Source organism: Strix uralensis, chromosome 5, assembly GCF_047716275.1.
Source record: "Strix uralensis isolate ZFMK-TIS-50842 chromosome 5, bStrUra1, whole genome shotgun sequence".
Taxonomy (NCBI): Eukaryota; Metazoa; Chordata; class Aves; order Strigiformes; family Strigidae; genus Strix; species Strix uralensis.
In genome coordinates this window covers 25900531-25921870 of record NC_133976.1, presented here as the reverse complement: position 1 = coordinate 25921870, position 21340 = coordinate 25900531, and the positions used below count along the sequence as shown (strand labels likewise).

Below are 21340 nucleotides of genomic sequence, written 5' to 3'. Positions count from 1 at the left end.
GGCATATTATGAAGACATTTTAAGTAATGCTTTAGATGTGAAAGCCATTATGCTAATTAAATTCTTTTTACCTCAATCTTTTCTCAAGCAAGGAGGTGACAAAACTCTGTAATGTTAGTCCATAAACTTTATGTATGATCATTGTTCATAAGCAGTAGGCGTTAGAGGGAGGGCATTTTTTGGCTTTAGAGCTCCAGTGTCAGGCTGTTTGGCAAGTTTGGTTGGTTGGTGTTGTTTTTAATGAACACAGTACATCAGCATTCTCTGTGCCCAGCAGGCAGGGCCAGACTTTCTGAAAGTGTTTAGTGATTTGAAGTAACTTTGATACTTGCCTACCTCTCACAGACATTTCACACACAGTCCTGAGACTAACTCTTGGGTGTTATGCTAACATTGAGACAGCCTCTCTCACTTCAGCAACCGCTAACTCTATGGGGTGCTAATGTTAGAGCCTCTTTGAAAATTAGAAAGATGTTCCCAAGCACATCCTGAATGTGTTCTTGGTCTTCATCCAAAATTGCCATTTCTACATAAAACTAAGTACATAATGGATAGTCTTACTTCAGACATGTAATACAGAGCCAAAGCTCCTCTATGAACATCACAAATATGTTTTTAGAGGATTCTAGCTGGACTCCAAATTAGTCATGTGAATCACCAGAACTATTTTGCATGCCATGATTTTCCCTTCGATGTAGCTGTCCACTTTTTCTTGTGTTTTAAGAGAATCTGGATTGTACACAGACAGAAAATGCCCAACAAATTCCAAAAGTAGGGGTATGTTTCCCAGAGGTTTAATGCAAATAAGCTTACCAAAGTCTTTATGATTTACATTAATGGTTCTAGAAAGAATGACAACATCCACATGTTCCCTATCTATTTCTCAAAGTAACTTCAAAATTTCTTTTTGATTATAACAATTATATGAGGAGTTTTATCAGTGCAGTGATACAGGAACAGTACAGAAGAATTTAAAATAACAGTGATTACACAAACTAGCAAACGATCATACAATAGCTTCAGCCAACAACTTTGAAGAAGCAGAATCTTATAAATATAAAATGAGATTAATATTTTCCTGATGTGTATATTTCCTTTTAAATGTAATGATGAGTGAATAATGTTTCAAATAGACTAAGTGACCCAGAGTAAAGATTGTTATTAGCATGTCTAATCATATGGAGATTTTTTTAATTAAGGAGGCTTTGCAATGCTTACAACAGCAGTTGGTTATTTAGTCCCTTGAATAGCTTGGACTCTTAACAGATGCTATTCTTATTATCTTCACATCTGGATTACAGCACAGATACACATAATGTTGTGGGTCATATTTCAGGTTGATTCCATTTGTATTCATACTTCAGTGTTTTTGCAACAGTGGTAGCATCTCCTGGAGTTATAAATTCAACTCCGGGAAGTCCTCCGTGGTTAAGGTGTCCTTCAGTGTTGTGATTACATTATGAAAAAATTGTTTAGCCCCAGTGAGAGTAGTTCCAGAGACACCTTTTTGTCTGTTACAGAGCATGTTGTCTTTTATTGCATTTCCGTGTCTGCAGTAGGATCTATCGATGAATTACCAGAACTGATCTCGTACACTGTTCCATCTTCAGGCTAGCATAATCACATGAAAGGGAACAGTAATGTGTGCAAACTTGGATAAGCAAGGAAGACCATGGCATTTTTTATACTTGGAGTTGTGCAGCATCTACAATAGCTCCTGATACAGAGTTCCTCTTACAGCTTTCACTATGTCTGATGTGTGCTCTGTCTTCTGCCTCTGGTATAGGTAAAGATGTATGAACTATGTATTATGCTGAATTAATGTAGCATCTTCAGGTTGTATGCAGAATTTGGTGGTGTGCTGGGGGAATATTTATATTATAGCAGTAGTATTTGACACTCCATTAAAAATGGTTTGCAAAACCATGATTTTCTTTCTTACTCAATAATGCCAGAATTCCAAAATGTCTCAGATAATTTTTTTTTTTTGCAATATTTATTTATGTTTCTTCCCCTCTAGGAAATGTTTCCAGACTGCTCACTTTTATTTAGAAGATAATACATCACCTCGAGTGATTTCTGCTCCCCCAGCTCCAGTCTTCCCAGTCTCAGGTATTTTTTGTCAACTGTTCTGTGGATTGGTGTTAGCCGTTGGAAGGTGCTGCTTTGTGTGTGTCCATATAAATTCTTCACATACTGTAACATCTGTAAATCGGAGATTTATACCCTCTTGTACTAATAAACACCGGTGCACTTGATGTAGGCAGTGACTAGTGTTACTAATATTCTCTCCTGTAGGTAGCTCAGAAGAGAAATGTCCTCACCTTACAGAGTTGTCTCAAAGATACGCTGTGCCATCTAGCCATTTGAGGTGTAGTCTCACTAGAGGTTTACACCAGCAATATAGAGGATTACACCAGGAATATATTCTGCTGTATTTCTGCCTTTAGTTGAATTTGTCACATATGTATAAAACATGACTTATTCTTTTTACCATCAAGACCAATACATGCCTCATCTATCTGCATTTCATTTGCAATTACAACGTTTTCTTTAATTTATAGATTTTACTAGTATAGTTACTACCAGTAAAGTTCTCTGTGAGCCTCTCATACAAATGATACACAAGTGCAAAATATTATTAGCATCTTCTGGTTCCATATCCACCACAGTTACTTGGAGAAACTGCTGCTTTTCTTTCCTCCTCAAAGAGTATCACAGGAGCACATGCAGCCCTCACAGCTTTTTTCAATCTGAGTAGAATGAAAAGTACTTTAAGTAGATTAATTCTACAGCAGATCCCAAGCCATGAGAAAAGGATATCTTGTTCCACAAGTAATGTTTTTGCAAACTGTTCTGTTACGCAGGGGGATGGGTTCCCTTGGAATGACTAAGGGAAACAAAATCAGCCCTTGTGTAGACAACTAGTAAACACATTTAATTAAGTAAATCCCAAACAATAGACTTCTGTTGTAAGTGAATTATAGGCATCTTTACATGCCTCTTGTATTGACTGCTATTGTTAGGAGATGCATAACCTTTTTCTAAATGGTTAATAGGCAGAGATATAGCTTGATTTCAGAAAACGTGATTATATATGAATGTCAAGTGGCAATCATTATAGGAAATCTCTGCTCTTACTCTGTGTCATTAACTATATTGCAGTACAACTGTATCATTTTCTTGCATTTCTTCCTGACCAGCTCACCTCAGGGAGATAATGTTTTCCATTGTCATAAGACAGAATTGTCCTTACAATTATTCTGAGCACTTAAAATATGTGTTTTCATGCTGGAGGTTTTCCTTCTGAAATAGTGATAAATATTAGCTTAACGAGAAAAGTGTTTCTAAGTGACTGAAAGATACATAAAATATTTATGGAAAAAGCTGCAAGCACTGAGGAAATATATTTGTTTTATTTTGCATGCAACAGACGTCAAGTGAGCAACTTTTGTGTTTTCTATTGCACAGGTGTTTCAGCAATGTACTTTTACAGCAATTGAGACTAACTGCAATATAATGGCAAAGAGCATAGAGCAGGAAGATCATTTTGTAACTGCTAAGTTTAATTTTTTATTATGACTAAAAGCACACTCCACATATCTCATTATATATTAAGTTTTCCTTTTCTGGGGTTTCATTGGCAGAGATAGGAGAATTGCAGTTATTCACAGAAAATGCCCTGGCATTTCACAGCATGATTCAAAGATGCATTCAGAACAAATAATGAATTACAGGGTAATATTAGGACCCACTATCAACCTTTAAGTAGTTTCAAGTGGTACCTGCCATTCAGATATAAAATATATTCCTGGAGTCAGAAGTGATTGAATTGGGAGATTAACACTGGCAAGGAAATAAAACAGTAATTACACCAAAACCTGAGATCTCTTTCTCCCTTACTGTCCTTGCTCTTAGGGTCATTTACCTTCCCTTCTGGTTTTGTATTTGCATATCATTAGAGTAAACATTTTATGCCAGGTTTCATGTCTGAAGTGTGAAGATAGTGTTACACACTTGTTCAGCTTCTCTTAGGCTTGACTGAATAAATTCACTTTTTGTATCCAGATCCATTCATGTAAGTGATGGATCTTAATACAAATCAACAAATTCTTGGTAACTGAAACCTAAAATTATTAGGTGGCCTAAATACTAAACATTTGTTGATGTAAATAACAGGTCCTTGTTCAATGTTTTTGGTGTTTCTTTTTCATATGAAACAGTGATTAAATTACAAATTGTTAAATAAACATATTTTTAATCCATGAAAGGCTTTGGAAAAAAAAAATACAACCAAAATTATTCTTCAGAACCAAAACTAGTCAAAATAATATCATCCTTTAACAGGTAATTAACAGATGACTTTGTTTACATAGCATATTTGCAGGAAAAAGAAGATTAAAAGTCCCAAAGGTTTTTGAGATGATCCCTAATGGATGTTCTACGCAAGAGTATTTTTCTGTATTAGTATAAAGTAAAAAGGAGATGTCCTGAAATATAAACATCAGATGGAAAATTCAGACTCAGTATCAGGACCCAGAAGTTGCATGAATCACGTTTATTGGTTGAGAATGTAGATATTGTCTTTGTGGGTGTCCAGAAATTCTTAAATTTAAATCCTTCACTTAAAAATAGAAGTATAAAGCCTGATGTGAAAATTTGCAGTCAGTACTCCCAGGATCAGACATAGGATTATTATCAATAGGTAATCACAGTATCATGGGGAGAATGGGGTAAAAAGCCCCTACTGGAAGTACTCACTAATGCAATAAAAGATGAAAATTGGTTATTGTTTCCTTTGGATGCCAATGCAAACATGCCACACATCAGTTAAAATTACACTACTACTAGCATGGTGTAATGCTGCATTAATTTAGTAGGTTTGGGACTATGCAGCTAGTCCATGTACTGTATCATAGTCCCACTACAACACTAATCAGCCTAAAGAACCCAGATGACTCTGCCTGATCATTATTTCTTTATCAGTATTATTCAGAGCTCTGAACCCTCTCCCTTTGAACATCTTGTAGCAGACTGCTAATCCTCCCATTTCCCCTTGACTTCACAGGGAGTTCTGAGTGCTCTTCAATTTACAGGCAAGCTCAGCATCTTGCAGAGTCAGCACCTTGATTTTGGGGCTTAAAGACAGAGCAAGACCTAGCAAGACATTTTTTATATCTTCTTTCCAAATAGTCATTTAGAAATGTGTAAGTGTTAAAGAATGATTTTAGAAATGTCAATGGTGTTAAAGATTGTTTTTATTCTTGTGGGAGTTGTTCATGCCAAAAATTTCATTTCAGGATGTTGTGTGGATTGCCTACATATAAACTTCTTCATATGTCACTGGCTTTTTATTCCTCATAAATATATTTTTTGTCTTTTCCCATCCCTAAGATGATGTTGGAGCAATTCCAATAAAGCATTTTCCAAAACATGTTGCAGATTTACATGCAAGTAATGGTTTTTCTGAAGAATTTGAGGTATGGCTCTATGACGTCATCTTTCTTCTTAGCACATACAAATAATGTTAAGTTTAAATACCTGGAAACAACTGGGCATGACATTCTGACTTAGGGACCAATTTCATAAACGCATGTAAATACAAGTACTGTGAGCCCAGTAAGGACTGTTTATGCATAAAGACTAGGGAGATTTATAAAAGCTAACAGGACTGGGATGCAAATGGGAATGTTTATCACTGATAAAATACTAAATGATTGTGTGAATAAACTATGCAAAGATAATGCAATCTATATGGCTTATCAGATACAGGTGTAGATCTAAAGCTTTTCCAACACTAATGCAAATTGAATTTTTCAGAAGCTACCCACATTTGCTTGTTCCATTTACAGAGAAAAAACAAAAGAAAGTAATAATGAGTACACTTGGCAAGACTTCTGATTAACAGGGGAGCTAATGTAGTCTTCATATGTGGTAGTGAAAGCTTTACAGTTCCTTTCCTAAAGTATATGGTTCATAAGAGGTATTTCAAAATTTTGAAACATATGCTCTCATGATATAATGTTACTATCACCATATGTAATTAATGAACTTCATTGTTTTTCACATTCATACACATTACAAGCAATTTAAAGATAGATGTGTTCTAACTTAAGCCACATATAATAAACATAAACCCAAACTCTGTAATTTAGAATTCTTGACACGTGATTTCTAACAAAATCAGTTAGTTGGTATGGAAACAAGTTTTTTAATTGATCTCTATTAATTTAAAATATGACTGTAATACTCCTGCTGCATAAACAACAATACTGAAAGTAAAAAACATAGTTCTGCATCTTTTGGTTTTGCTTTTGTTTCCCCAGTCAATGTATTGTGATCTAATGGACGAAAAATTCCATGACATTCACCTAACTTTCTTCATCAGCATTTCTTCTCCAATTCATTTAACATTCATAATATCCATCTGATTGTGGGACCAAACTTGTAAATACTTGTGAATGTCCAGTACACGTTCATAGGTTACGCACGTGCATACGCACTGACAAGACTGGGCTCCAGCTAGACTGGCTGTTAATAAGAGCAGATGTTGAAGGACTATGTGTAAATATGATGGTAACGAAGTTATTTCACCATTAGTGAGGACAGCAATACAGAAATCAAACTGTTCATCCTAAATTGTTCTTTTCCTAAAATTGTTCTTTTACTAAATTACAGCAGTGACACGAAGACCAAATATACTATGTCTCACTGAGCTACACCTGCACCATCTGAAATATTTCATGCTTGTTTTAACTATTACAAAAAACTTGATGTTCTCCTCATTTCTTGGACATCCTTTTTGGCTTTGCAGACTACTCCAGAATTAGTGTCCTGGTCTTTTCTCTACCAATAAAAAACTTAGAAGATGTGAAAAAATTGAAATATAGTCATTGTCTTTGCAGAGTTGGCATACATTTGGAGAGTACAGGGGTCATTCAGGTTTTTAATTTATATTACTATAAAACAACTCATATTTAAAATCTAATTTTCAGACTGGTAACTACTTTTCATAGATATGTATTTAAATAGCTGAAGGCAATCAATATTAAAATAAATCCTAAAAAGTGTTGGGAAACATTATTATAGTACTTTTAGTGATGATAACGTATTTCCTACTTAACAATGTGGACCTTATAAATGCTTGAGTTTCCTGTCAGTTAAAATAATCAATAAAATAGATTAATTTTGTGAGTCTTATATAATTTGTGCCTGTCTTCTTAAGCCTGTCTCTCTCTTTATAGAAACATTGGGTTCATTGAGAAACTGCTGGCAGACTGAGGGCTGTAATGCTGTCCTTCACTAGAGTGCCATGAGGCTGGCTGAGTGGCACGCTGTCCTGCTCCAGAGGTTTTACAGCTGAATGCAAAGAGAGCAAAAGCATTCCACAGAGAAACTAAAGCATTTATAAGGACCAGTAACAAATCCAATGAACAGTTAAATATATAAATAATCTGGCTAAAGTCAGTGATGTTGCTCCTATGTATAAGCTTTCACTGGCCTAAGGTCTAACATGAAAGCTAAAGACAGGAAAACAGATGCCAGTATTTTACCAGGAAAATTATCTGTTTCCTTTAAGAGTTACGTCAAAATATTCAGCTTTGTTGTTATTATGGAGATATATATTGCATGACCATAACTGTTTTTTCCATATAGTAATTGTAATCTGTATAAACACTTTTATCCATTTGTTCTGTGCTGTGCAATTTGATTTTTTTTTACTTTTTTTGCATTCATTCCCTCATTAGACACTGAAAGAGTTTTATCAGGTAAGGAATTATTTCACTGCATTTTTTTTAGCAATGAAGTAGTTGTAAAATGTCATAGATAATTGGGCATAAGGTTGTGGTTCTTTTTGTGCTGATTTACTGTATTTTAAGACATTTTATGTATCTTAATCCTTACTAAAGTATGACATACTTTTTATTTTCAGGAAATCCAGAGCTGTACTGTAGATCTAGGTATTACATCAGACAGCTCTAATCACCCCGACAACAAGAATAAGAATCGATACATAAACATTGTTGCTTGTAAGTAAATGCATCGAGTGGTGTTATAGACAAGTATAGATTTATATGTTATTAGAGGAAAAAAAATACCTCTGCACTGAAAGCTCTGGCTTCTGTTCAGCAAAATGCTTGGAGAGGAGTAGCATGATATTTCACATCTCTTCAAGTTAGTCCTCTGGCATTCTGCTGTTTTGATGAACATGTGTTAGCAAGACATATTTGTGTCTTCTGTGATGACCCAGAGGGAGTTGGGAGATTTCATTATAATGCCATTATAAAGCCAAAGAAGCTGTGTTTTGATTGCCAAAATTAATCCATCTTTGATCTGGAGTAATGATGATTTATCCTCTCTAGGAGCTTCACAATCCCTGGATATATATTTACTGTCGTATAAATATACTGGTTTTATGTTGTATTGTACCCTGCCACAAAGTAATAGATCAGCTTCACTAGCCAGGACACATTTTCCCATTGCATCACCCTTCTTCACTACCCCAGATTTTTCTTTTCTGAAACACATCTATTCAGTTTTGTTAATCTCTCTTCGAAGCTATTGCCTCTGGGATCTTGATCATTTTGGTGGCTTAATACATTTTTCCTAACTCTCTATAGTATTTAAAATTTGTTCTGATAACAAGAAGCTCTAAATGAAATATACGTTCAGCATTCAGCATCATTAGACCTTAATAGAAAAAGAGAGAGAATCAGCCCATCTGGCAGAAGACAATGTAAACCAGCATCAAGAAATCCCATTCCACCTGGCTGAAGATACCTCTAGAGGGGCGGAAAGTCAGGGCTTTTCCTCTGCCACTCTGTGTTTGTACCTGATTGTACAAAAGGTGCCAACCCAAGCAGCTTTTTTATCAAAGGGCAGTGTGCAAGCAGCTTAGGGCAGCTCAGGTAGCAAGAATTGCCCTGTGCAACTGGATCAAGTCTTTAGTCCTTATAATCAGTGCAGGCTACAGAAAGCTTCAGCTCTCCCTGAGGTAGCCACTGCTGACCAGTTTCTCCAAGGTCCCATTGCTCTCCAGTCCTCGTTCTTTGACTTGGAATTACTGGTGCCTACTGTCATTTGAGACATCCCACTGTGCAGGCTTGGCAGTCATGACACAGGATTTACAGAAGACCCATGCCCCTTCACAAGCAGCAGCTGGAGGCTGTAGGGGAATATGTCACAGTGCCTAAAATGACCCCAGGTGCTGCTGTTCAGGCAACTAAATTCTGAATCCCATGAATCCTTGGATTCATTAGTTTATGCAAACTAGAATTTTGAATCTGATTCATACCTAAGCAGAAGATGTTTCATATGTGATTGTCACTATATTAGTCTTGTGTAATGTAAAAATCCATTTCAGTATTTTTTTAAAAGATTTCTTATAGACAGAATATAATTCTTGCAGAAAACTATGCTTATTTTCTCCCTTGTTTTACTACAGATGATCATACTAGGGTTAAATTAGCACAGCTTGCAGAAAAGGATGGAAAACTGACTGATTACATTAATGCCAACTACGTGGATGTAAGTGCCTTTTCTACCTGCCAGCCTATTCATCTGTCCGCCTTTTCTGTAAATTCTGACATATGAAGGTGAATAGACTTTTTTAAAAAAGTAGCACAATATTACAGATTTTGTTAAAAAAACCTTTGATGATCTAAGTTAAGCCTATGAAGTTAAAACACAGGTAAAACTCCAATTCTTTCTTGAATCCATCTTGATATTGTAGCAGCTGAAGCTTAGTGAAGAGTTTTATGAAGCAGAAAATGTTCTGTCACATCTGAGTCGTTTCAAAAGCATTTCGCATCTGAATGTTTGTTCTTTTATACATTTTTGGTAAGTGGTTAATTCTTCTGTCTGAGATAATCTCATGAGAGGAAGATGCCATTTGGCTGAGAGCCTCACCTAGATACTATTTATTCAGTTTTTGTTACCCAGTAATTTACATGTGAATGATCTTGATTCATTTTTTAAACCACTATCATAACAGATGTCTCATAATCACTATCATGTCATGTTCTGCTGGAACACAGGCACTTGAACATACATCCTATTTGGTGGAATGATAAACACTGGCATAGCAGTTGCATTTGTATGTCATCTGGTACCGCAGGGTTTCTGCGATTTGGATAGTTATAAATTCAAAAGTACTTAAAAGCCTTTGAGATTCTTTAAAAATAGATTCATAAAATGTCATGTACTCCTCCCAACCTCCTTTTGTTTGCGGACTGTGATTTGACAAGTGTCATTTGTTACATTTCAATTTAGGGCTACAACAAGCCAAAAGCCTACATTGCAGCTCAAGGACCTCTAAAATCGACAGCAGAAGATTTCTGGAGAATGATATGGGAACATAACGTAGAAGTTATTGTGATGATAACTAATCTCGTTGAGAAAGGAAGGGTATGAGTACCTTTGTCTGTTGTTTATTTCTCTGATGTTGATAGATCTACCTCTAGCAGAGTCCTTTCTCTCTTTTAAAAATCTGTATTAGGCATATATTGAGCAAAAAGCACGTTTATAGTAGTTGCTTGTACTAAGATTGGCTATAGAAGTATAAAGTTGAGGATTTGTAGTATGAAACTAAAGAAAACCCTTAAACTTAATTGTTAACAACTGAAGTCTTGAAAATAGCATGTTCTAACTACAAAAAAATTGTCTTATACTGAGAAAAATACTTCTTGTATGTATTTAGGACTGTGGACCTTGCGCCACATTCTGCTAGCAATCTGCTCTCTGTCATTCTTTCTCAGGGGCACCTTAGACCCTGGAAAGGAGAAGGTCATAGTTCAGGTGAATTTTTCTGGATATTCACTGGCTGCTCACTGTTACATTCCATGGGACCCACAGTTCCTTTCCTACTACATGACTAACTACATGTTTGTCCAGTGAGACAAACTGAGGTCAAACCCCATCACAGGATTTGTGTTTCTCTGTTATGTGATGGGAGTATGCATGTACACTGGGGTCACATGAGGAGACATTGCCTCACACTTGCCACACACTGACAGCAATGTGTAAAATGCATGTAAGTCTTGTCATATGACCAATTAAGCATCTATCAGATGATGCAGACACAGCAAATGCAGATGAGGGCCGCACTGGGAGTACTTTATTTACAATACCATGCCTCACGGTTTAACCCCAGCCAGCCACTAAGCACCACGCAGCCACTCACTCACTGCTCCCCCCTTCCCAATGGGATGGGAAGGAGAATTGGAAAGAAAGTAAAACTCACAGCTTGAGATAAGAACAGTTTAGTAACTAAAAATATATATATATAAAATAATTACAATAATAATAAAAAACTATAATAATAATTGTAATGAAAAGGAATATAATAAAAAAGAGAGAGAGAAGTAAAACCCGAGAAAAGACAAGTGATGCACAATGCAATTGGTCACCACCCAGTGATCAATGCAGACAGTCTCCAAGCAGAGATCTGCCCCTCCCATCCAACTCCTCCCAGTTTATATACTGAGCATGATGTTCTATGTTATGGAATATCTGTTTGGCTAGTTTGGGTCAGCTGTCCTGGCCATGCTCCCTCCCCACTTCTTGTCCACCTGCTCGCTAGCAGAACACGGGAAACTGAAAAATTCTTGGCTTAGGATAAGCGCTACTTAGCAACAACTAAAACATCAGTGTGTTACCAACATTATTCTCACACTAAATCCAAAACACAGCACTGTACCAACTACTAGGGAGAAAATTATCCCAGCTGAAACCAGGACACCATGCTATAAACATGTACTCTTCTAGTATTGCTAGAGAAGGCTATATGGCTGCCCAGCCAAGAGGCTGGACATCACAGCTCTCTCCTGTATATTCTGGCCACACACAAGCTCGCCCTTACCCTCGCTGATCAGATATAAGTATACTCTCCCCATGCTGTGAACCAACCAAAAGCCACATATGACTTCACTGACTTGAATGTGTTCCTATTATTCCTGTAGACTATTATTTTCTAGATTTTGGAGTGCCTACAGAATTGCAGGTTCCACAGTATTAGAGTGCTGTAGCTCTGATAGTATATATTAAACCTCTCTTTTTTTTGAGTATTCCAAATAAACAGCCATCTCTCTTTACAGCAGAAAATAAATACACATTATTTGTTCTCTTGCACTGAAGATCACGTCTATTATAAACTGGGTATATTGAGAGTCCCTGTATGTTTTTGTGGTTGACTGGGCTCTTAAATTTGAACATTTCAGCTTGCTAGTTCGACATTTTGTTTTATTTCTCTTTTTCTCTGTTTTTCATTTGCTTTCTAACAGAGAAAATGTGACCAGTACTGGCCTGCCGAAGGTAGTGAAGAATATGGGAACTTCTTGGTTACTCAGAAGAGTTTTCATGTACTTGCCTATTACACTGTGAGGAATTTTACTCTTCGAAACACCAAGATCAAAAAGGTTTGTGGCATCCTGAAAACATAGTTGGGCAAAAGGGAATGTTAAAAGTTGCTCAGAATATTTTTAAGGCAGTTTGCAGCTCTTTTCTGTTGTATACATAAAGCTGAATCCTGTAGGTGTCAGCCAGCCAAGGTGCTTGTCAACTTCAGTTAATTTGACCAGACCAACAAACTGAGAAGACTGTAGTACTGGTGTGATGTAGGACCATCAGGGAAAAAGCAGTGAGAACATTGGAGAACTGATGTGGACTTTGCCTGCCTGGTGAGCAGGAAGATACTTTTTCAGAAAGAGAGCAGCTAGTAGAAAATGTGGTATGAATTAAATTATCCACCTCAGCTATCCATTTTCCTTTTTAAGGACAGGGGAATCCACGCCTTGTTTTATTGTAATCAGAACCAGCATGCTCTGAGCTCAGCTGTGTGACACTGGCTCCTTTGAGGGGCATTCTGAAAGCTTAATTTACTTCAGCCACCAAGACAGACATCTAGTCTCTCAGCCTCCCCATACAATTAATGGCTGAGTACAACGCTTACTGTCAAGTAATTTATTCTGCCTATTTTAGGAACCAATCTTTGAATGAGATGACCTGCTCTCTGAAGGTGTCCCTGCCCCTGGGTTGCTACTGAGGGAGGGAGCTTAGAAAAGCAGCCTACACAAGACTGCTTCCCTTGTAGATCACTAAAGCTGAGTGAGGTGAATCCTATTCTTTCTGTCCACACACCAGAGAAGCAAAGTGGCAGAAATAGCTGGTGGCTTTTAAGAGCAGCTGTAATTTGTTATCCCTCCAATGCTCTTAACCTTTCTCTATGGCTTTCTAAGGGACAGTGCCAGGTCACTCTTCCATTCAGAGGGCAAGCTGATGGGGAGAAGCACAGGCCCTTCCTCTTCTGTTTGAAAGCTGGAATATTCAGAGCTAGGTGGCATGCTGTTAACTAAATAGGGACGCTGCTAATTCAAGAGCTATCAATCAGGTACAGAAATAAAATTATGAAGAGTTGCTGTTCAGATGTTGTCTGCTCACATGTAGAATTCTTTTTCTGTTGCAGGGTTCCCAGAAAGGGAGGTCTAGTGGACGTATAGTAACTCAGTACCATTATACCCAGTGGCCTGACATGGGTGTTCCAGAATACACGCTGCCCGTGCTCACCTTCGTGAGGAAGGCATCGCATGCCAAGCGCCATGCTGTCGGGCCTGTTGTGGTTCATTGCAGGTGTGGTTTTTATTGCCGTAAGGTTCGCTCTGCTTTTGTTTTGCAGAAAAAATAATTTTTCAGTGGTGGGTTAAGCAAAATTTCACTATCACATTTAACAATTCCTGATGAAATAAGATTAATTTCTTAGCTGATATTTCTATCCTTGGTAAGGCCAACTAACCAACTGTGTGTGCCACTTCTATAAATCTGTAAACAAGATGATGCTGCTCTGCACTGTTCCTTTTTTTCACAAAAAAGCTTTTCTTTTTACTTTTTTGCACACTTTTCTATACTATTCTTTTGATTGCTATGAGCTTACCAGATACATATATCGCAGTAATTGTTTCATTTCTGCAAATATATCATTAGGATGTTTTTGGCTCATGCTTTCTTTGGTGCAGGGATACTCTGTAATCCTAAAAGGAGCTCTGTCCACAAGAGAAGATTCACTCTATTCCTGGCTGAACTACAACTCTGCTGTTTTTAACATTACTCTGCACTCTAGCAGTCATTTGCAATGGAGGAGCATTCTGGGGAGCGGTTTGAGGTCTGCATGTGCCGCAGTGTGCAGGCAGGTGGTCTGTCAGTGCTCACTAAAACTGGGCAGCTCAGGGAAAATTGGTTAAAAAGGGCTTGTAGGGCCTGGAATGACTTCACAATGCCCGTGAAGGACCGGGTTATTGTAAAATATATAAGCAGGTTCTGGTTTTCCACTGTAGTACCTCACCTTTGATGGAACATTTGGAAAGAGAACCTCCTCATGAATTCTGTCCTTCTGGAGCTGACTCTGAGGAAGCCAACAGGTAAAGTCTCCTCACAAATGCTGCAAATGAAGATATTTTCTTTCTGGGATGATCTAATCTGACTGAAATCTGTTTTTAGCTTGGAAAATGAAAATTCCACATTTTGGTTGTTCTGCTGCTATCTAGATCCTGCCTGTTCCTGGGATGTTCAAAATAAGTTTCCCCAAAATACCAAGTCTGAGATCTGTGCCAGTGGGCTGAGAGATCAGTAATACAGTATAAGTCCATTAAATTGAGTTTTTAAAGAGTGAACAGTGGTAAGTCGTGTGGCTTCAGTCAGACCTCTCCATTGGGTCATAGATATAGATCACCTCTGTCTGTTAGACAGTTTTATTTGGCTTTTAGTTCACCTGTCCCCATGCACAATGGAATTTCAAAGGAGTCATCTCATGTTAGAAATGTAACTTTTATTTATCTTTACAGGCTATATGGAGGACACAGATGACGAACTTCATGAAACTTTTTTTAGCTATTTTTATGTTTTGGTACTTTTCATGTTTTGTCTTTCATAACAAGTACAGATGGTGTCTGGTAATCTTTACACTTTTTGTGTCTAATAGTGTGTCAATAACCTGGACCTTACAGTTTTATATCATGTTTATTTAGACAGTTTATTACAGCAATCTGAGCTCACACTACCCATGCTTTGTGCCACCTCTGTGGAAGAAATTAGGTGACTGAATTAGCATGTACAGACTGAGCTTGGATCTGCCCGTAAGGGACCATGCAGACCCAGCACAGTGTTGCTGTCAAGTGACATGGACGAATACACATAATGTTTCCTCATAACATAGGGGGGAATTACATCTATTTCCCATATATGACTAAATTACAAAAAATGACCTCTTGACCTTGTACTGCCTACCCAGATATTTTATAAAATAAAAAGTTGGGTTTTAATCTTATGATACAGCTGGTTTTGTGCTAAATGAGTCAGAGTTCATAACAAAAGTGCGTTGATTAACCCTTTCTTCTGTATCTTCCCTATTTTAAAAGGGTTTCAACCATTGCTTGCCATCTTAACTGTACCTGGAGAGCCCTAAGCTTGTTCTTTTACAGATAGTCCTTCAGCAGCTCTGCCACTTCCTGGGGTTTTCCTCAGTCTGGTATCTTTGAAATCTCCTGTACCTGCAATAGGTGGCATAATGCAACATCCCCTTTAAAGTGATGTGTGTTTCAACAGAAGAACTTGGGCACGTAAACTGTTCCCAAATGTTGATATATGCCACTCTTTCTAGGTATACTTGACAAAGTATCCTAAGAAATATCAGAGACCTGAAAATTGCAGATTTGCAGGAAACACCTTAGTTCTATTTCAATTGATACTTCAAAAATTGATAAAAATCTATACTCTAAAACTATTTGAGAAATTATCTTTAGTCTTTTCTTGCGCAGAGAAAAGATGAGTTGTATTTTGATTCGTTACCAGCCTTGAAGCTTTAGCAAAGTAATAGAATATATACAATTTGTAGAGGAAAACCGTCTCTACACAGCAGTTTGTTGAAAAAGCTATGTATAAAAAATAGTTCTTTTCATTATTGTTTTACTTCAGGCTCAAGACTGGTTTTTTGTTTTATAGTGCTGGTGTTGGAAGGACAGGCACATACATAGTGTTAGACAGCATGCTGCAGCAAATTCAGCATGAAGGGACAGTCAACATATTTGGATTCTTAAAACACATACGTACCCAAAGGAACTACTTGGTGCAGACTGAGGTAAGACAAAAATATATATAGCGAGAGACTATTACAGACTATTTCTGTTTGCAGGAGGAGAGATGATACAGTCTTCTTTTTTGGCACCAGACAGACTGACAACCAGTCACCAGACTGGACTTTCCCTTCTGCTTCCCTTGTTTTCATACAGGCATCTAGTCTCGCTTAGAGCAATGCACTAGAAATTATCCATCTCTGGGCTCTTGCCTATTTATTAGGGAGGCCTCAGAAGAGAGGAAGTCCCACAGCAGCACTTTCTTTGCAGGACATGCATTTTTGTCATAGATTTTTTTTAAGGAAACACCATTGTCAGATGTTCAGATCTTCACGGAATCTGATCAAAGAGTTGATATCAGGCAATAAAAAGTAGGAAAAAAAGCTATTTCAGACAGGTGATTATCTATAGCTGCTTTAAGCAGAAGATTATATATAGAATAGTGAAAGACCAGAAGAAAACAGTAAGGACAACAGCAGGGCATTTGAAAGTCTATTTCAGGTTTCAAGAACAGGTGTTAGATTCCCCAGTGACTTTCAATAGAAAAAAAGGTAATCAACAGCAGCATGGGCACTTGTTCCAAAGGATGTGAGAGAGAAAATAGAGGATAGCGGTAGGAACTGGGAGTGATCGCTTTATTGCAAGAAAGACAGGGAGAGTCGCATAACAAGCTGACTTGAAAATTTGACTCAAGGCTATGCTTGTGTTTTTAACTCTGTTCTGCGAACATGAAATACCACAGGTGGTGGGGATTTAGTATTATATCATATATACATTGCATGTGTAGTTCAATTGTGCTTGTAAATGTGTACTGTCACTGCGGAAAGACAGTTTTCACTGTAGACGATCACTTTTGAGAAAACTCCCCTACAGCAGCATGCTGTGAAGAAGTACTGACCACATCAGAAGTGGCAGCTTAGCCAGAGTTGTCATGAGGAATCTGAAAATAATTAGAGCTTGGATGTTTGGGTTTATTTTCCTAGGAACAATACATCTTCATTCATGATGCACTGGTTGAAGCGATACTCAGTAAAGAAACAGAAGTCCTTGAGACTCACATTCATGCCTACGTTAATTCTCTCTTGATACCTGGACCAACAGGAAAGACCAGACTGGAGAAGCAATTCAAGGTGAGCTTTAGGCTTGCAAGCTGGAATGACTTAAAAGTAGGTACCTCAATACAACTTTCATTAGCTTTCTCTATCTAAAATTTAACTGCTGATCTTAAATTCAGAGCAGGTTAACAAATGCATGCAGTCAGTTGGGACAGAAGAATTATTTGCATACTCTTAAACAAGGAATTTAAAAAAAAAAAAAAAAACAACTCAAGAGCATGAGAAATAGGCCAGTAAGTAGATTTTGGAAAATATAACTACATGCCTTTGCATGAAGATCCTAAAGGTAAAACAACAGTCTGGAAAGATGTGTCATTCTGGCTAAAATGTCATGAGCTATATTGGTCAACCAGCATATTCGCATCAGTGTACAGCACTGACTAGAAGACAGACTTCACCTCAGCAGGCGATAAGTGAACATTTTGGTGCTTGTGGATGTGGAGATCAGTGTGTACATGCACAGGACTTTGAGTCACCCAGAGAAAGAGCAGACCTAGCCAGGTAACAATTCACTGACTCTTGGGGAGAATGGGAAGTCTAGCTCGCTCACTGGGTCACTTACAGAGGAAACACAGAAAATCATACCTTTGCAAATGAATTTGAATTCAGAGAAGTAAAATCACACTTAAATGTTTTCCAGATTATGTGGCAAAACAGACTTTGCTCTCCCTAATTTAACAGGAAAATGATTAGAACATTTCTCTCTAAGGATTTTATTTCTGAGGAGGACTGCATAGGATAATGTGTATTCTTTCTACAATTAGCTATTGGATCATAAGTAAAAAAGCAGATAAGTCTGTAGATAATGTCAGTAGATAATGAGGCTATGAAAAATCTTAATGTGTTTATTTTCTGAAGTATTTAGGTCACACAGGCACAGTAACTAGTATTTCTTCAAGATAACGAACAGAACAGAATAGGAACAACATACCAAAGGATTTTACATTTTGCTGCTATCCTGGCTTGAATGATCCAACAGTGTTGCACTCCTTTTCCTAGGAAAAAGTAGGGACTCTTATCTCAGCTGTGATATTCTTGGAGAAATAAGCATCCCACCTTTCCTACATGGATGAAAGAATAAAACACGTAATATATACAAACAGAGTGTGTAAATAAATATTATTAGAAAGGGACATGTCTCATTCAATCTCATTTTCCTTTGCAAGCTAAAATTATGAGAATAATAACAAAAGTGTGGAGTCTTGTTTTACTGAAGAACTGGTTTAGATGAAAAAAATTGTGGTCTCATTTGTTTTGATGGAACTCCCTGTTTTGCTGTCTGTTTTTCCAAAGCAGGCAGCTTCTGAAAGCTACACATGCCCAGACCAAAACATCACAGAAGAGTCCTTTGAATTCTTTTGAACATTCTGATTAATCTGGTTTATTCTACTAGCAATTAAACCTCCCCCCTAAAACTAGGAAAAACCTGCTTTCCAAACTTATTTCATGCCTAAGCCATGTATATACACCATTGTGGTATATATATATATACTCTCGTTCCTTCTCATACTCTCGTCTGTTTGAATTGTGTTAATTGAAACAAGTAAGTCAATGAGACCCGCCCAGATCATTCCTATTTTCCTCTCACAGGTTTGGAGAGAAAACTGGGAAGCTCAGAACTGGGATATCTAGAACTGCATTGCACCAGGAGCTATACTATCTGTATAGCAAGGCAGATTTTTCTGCATAGGCATTTACTGTTTTCCAAAAGTATGAAAAGTTACAGAAAGAGCTGTGCAGGCAAAATTGAAGTGACACTGGGGTGAAAACAAGCGGTGGGGGTCTGCATGTGGGAAAAACATGAAGTGACATCTCCTTCAATTACATGCTTATGGACCAAGGGCTCAAGAATATTTTGAACTGATAAAATAGTGAAAAGATTCTGATGACTTGCTAACTAGTTTAGCCAGATAACTAGATGCCTGAAGTTAACCTGCAGTATGTGCACCCTTCTGTTTAATGCAGCTAAGGAAGGAATGGCTTTTGTGCAGTGACCTGGGTTTTTTTTAATTAATTGTTTCAGTTACTGAGCCAGTCTAACACACAGCAATGTGATTATTCAACTGCACTCAAACAGTGTAACAGAGAAAAGAACCGAACTTCATCCATCATTCCTGGTAAGCTTGTTCAAATCAGCTTCTTGGGGTGGAAAAATGTTTACAAACTGTGTGTGTGTCAGACTTTTAACTTTTGCTCAGAAGGAGCTGAAGACATCTGCACTGGTGTGGAGCAGTGTTTTGTAAAGTACTTTTAGTGAAGAATTTGTCTAAGTACTACATACATAGGAAAACAAAATAGACAGCTGGATAACGCTTTATCCTATCTTAGTGTTATCATTACTGTGAGATAAGTGAGATAATTGCTATAATTGCTTTAATATATGAGCCATTGCAACTGTACCATGCTTTTTTTTTACAGTGGAAAGATCTAGAGTGGGTATCTCATCACTGTCTGGTGAAGGGACAGACTACATCAATGCTTCCTATATTATGGTAAGTCATTTAACTGTGATGCTGAAAAACAGTGTCCCATTGTATAGCTGTTGCCAGAGCTGCCATGTGTCCGCATTAGGGAGGCACAGTACTGATTTTGAAAGTTCCTTTCTTCCATTATTCACTCTGCCTGAAAGAGTTACTTCCCCCAGGAAGTATGATTACTGTTACTATTTTTTTAAAGTTTGGTTAAGTGCATTGAATTTTGACAATCTGTAGAACCAGAAATTCCATCATAGTTTTAAAAGCTAGCAAAGCCAAATGCCAGCTATGGAAGAATCTTTTGAGATGAACTAAAAGTGTTAAATAACAAGTTAGTTTTTAATGACTGTACTGTGGTTTGCCTTCCAACCTGCTCATCTTACAGAGCTTTTGCAACTGGCATAGCCCAAGGCACCATAGCTCATCAGCTTTCCATTATCTTTTTGTTCCCTGGGTTTTCTTCAACTCTTTTCCCCTCCATTAGCTGAGAGGGAGGAGTAAAGGCTTCCTGGACATTCAGGAAAGATATGGGAAAGCTCCCTGCAGTGCTCTGTATGCCTGATCCTTCATCAGGTGCATTAGTGCAAAGGAACTCCCCTTTGTGGCAGGAAGTTGATTTGGGACATCTGTACAAATTAAGAGACTGCTTGGGATTTTTGCAGATCTTTCAAGTATTCTTTTGTTTGTTTTGGGTTACCGGCTCCTCTGGAGCTCTGGCTAATGTAGAACAATTAGCATGTGTGTATAAATTCATGTATTTTCATTCTGAGTTGGCTGTTCAAGTCTCCACTGATTTCTTTTGTCTTTTTTTTTTTGATCAAATGTTTTAAAGTTTTAAAAATTATTTCAATGTAATTGATTTTATTCTTTTCATCTGGAAAATACCGCAATGGAAGTTTTATATTCTTCTAATATTTACAGGAAGCCAAAGGAAGCACAAGTCTGCAATTTATTTTCTGAGTCTGTTGATTTTGTTTTGCAGGGTTATTATCAAAGTAATGAATTCATTATTACCCAACATCCCTTACTACACACTATCAAGGATTTCTGGAGAATGATATGGGACCATAATGCCCAGCTAATAGTCATGCTTCCTGATAGCCAGAACATGGTAAGTTTTGTGGCTGATTGTTATGGGTTTATGTATGAATATTATCAGTATTACCATTTTGAAATATGCAGGACATCAGACAATATCTTGGATTTTGAAAAAAAAAAAAAATTAGTAATACTGTATTGAGTGTAAAATCCCCAAATAATCTAGTGGAAATCTGGAGATCCTTCTCTGGGCCGATTGCAAATGTCATGAGAAAGTATTGAATCATTCCTGTATAATTTATAAAAAGCGAGAAATAGCAGAAGCAACCATTATACAAGGTTAGTTTTCTCTCCAGGACTTTTACTTTAGTTGTAATATGGCTCCTTCAGCCATTATTAGGTAAGGGGAGAAATATGAGGTTGTTTCTCTTGCTCATCTCCTGTAATTACAAGCAAATGTTTAGCAGAGATTTATCTGACTCTAAACAGCAAAGGAAGCTCACATGTTCATCCTGCAGGTGTAATTTAATAACAAATGAATATGTTTTTCAGTTACTAGAAATGCAGGAATATCTGAGAGCTTTTAGCCTGG

At 37.3% G+C, this 21340-nt stretch overlaps 1 protein-coding gene across 7 annotated transcripts in view; it reads left to right on the top strand.

The window, feature by feature from the left end:
* The window catches only part of PTPRZ1 (protein tyrosine phosphatase receptor type Z1), a 143923-nt gene that overhangs the window by 117563 nt on the left and 5020 nt on the right, over positions 1-21340 (top strand). For 2 of the 7 annotated variants that reach the window (XM_074870173.1, XM_074870169.1), the window contains exons 14-27: positions 2021-2112; positions 5395-5480; positions 7749-7769; positions 7934-8030; positions 9446-9528; positions 10273-10407; positions 12282-12416; positions 13463-13626; positions 14328-14411; positions 15991-16126; positions 17105-17251; positions 19260-19353; positions 19655-19728; positions 20693-20821. In XM_074870173.1, the coding sequence (XP_074726274.1) occupies positions 2021-2112; positions 5395-5480; positions 7749-7769; positions 7934-8030; positions 9446-9528; positions 10273-10407; positions 12282-12416; positions 13463-13626; positions 14328-14411; positions 15991-16126; positions 17105-17251; positions 19260-19353; positions 19655-19728; positions 20693-20821 (1477 nt within the window). The remainder of the gene's footprint in view (positions 1-2020; positions 2113-5394; positions 5481-7748; positions 7770-7933; positions 8031-9445; positions 9529-10272; positions 10408-12281; positions 12417-13462; positions 13627-14327; positions 14412-15990; positions 16127-17104; positions 17252-19259; positions 19354-19654; positions 19729-20692; positions 20822-21340) is intronic. The other 5 variants (XM_074870175.1, XM_074870172.1, XM_074870176.1 and 2 more) reach the window with 3 other exon arrangements.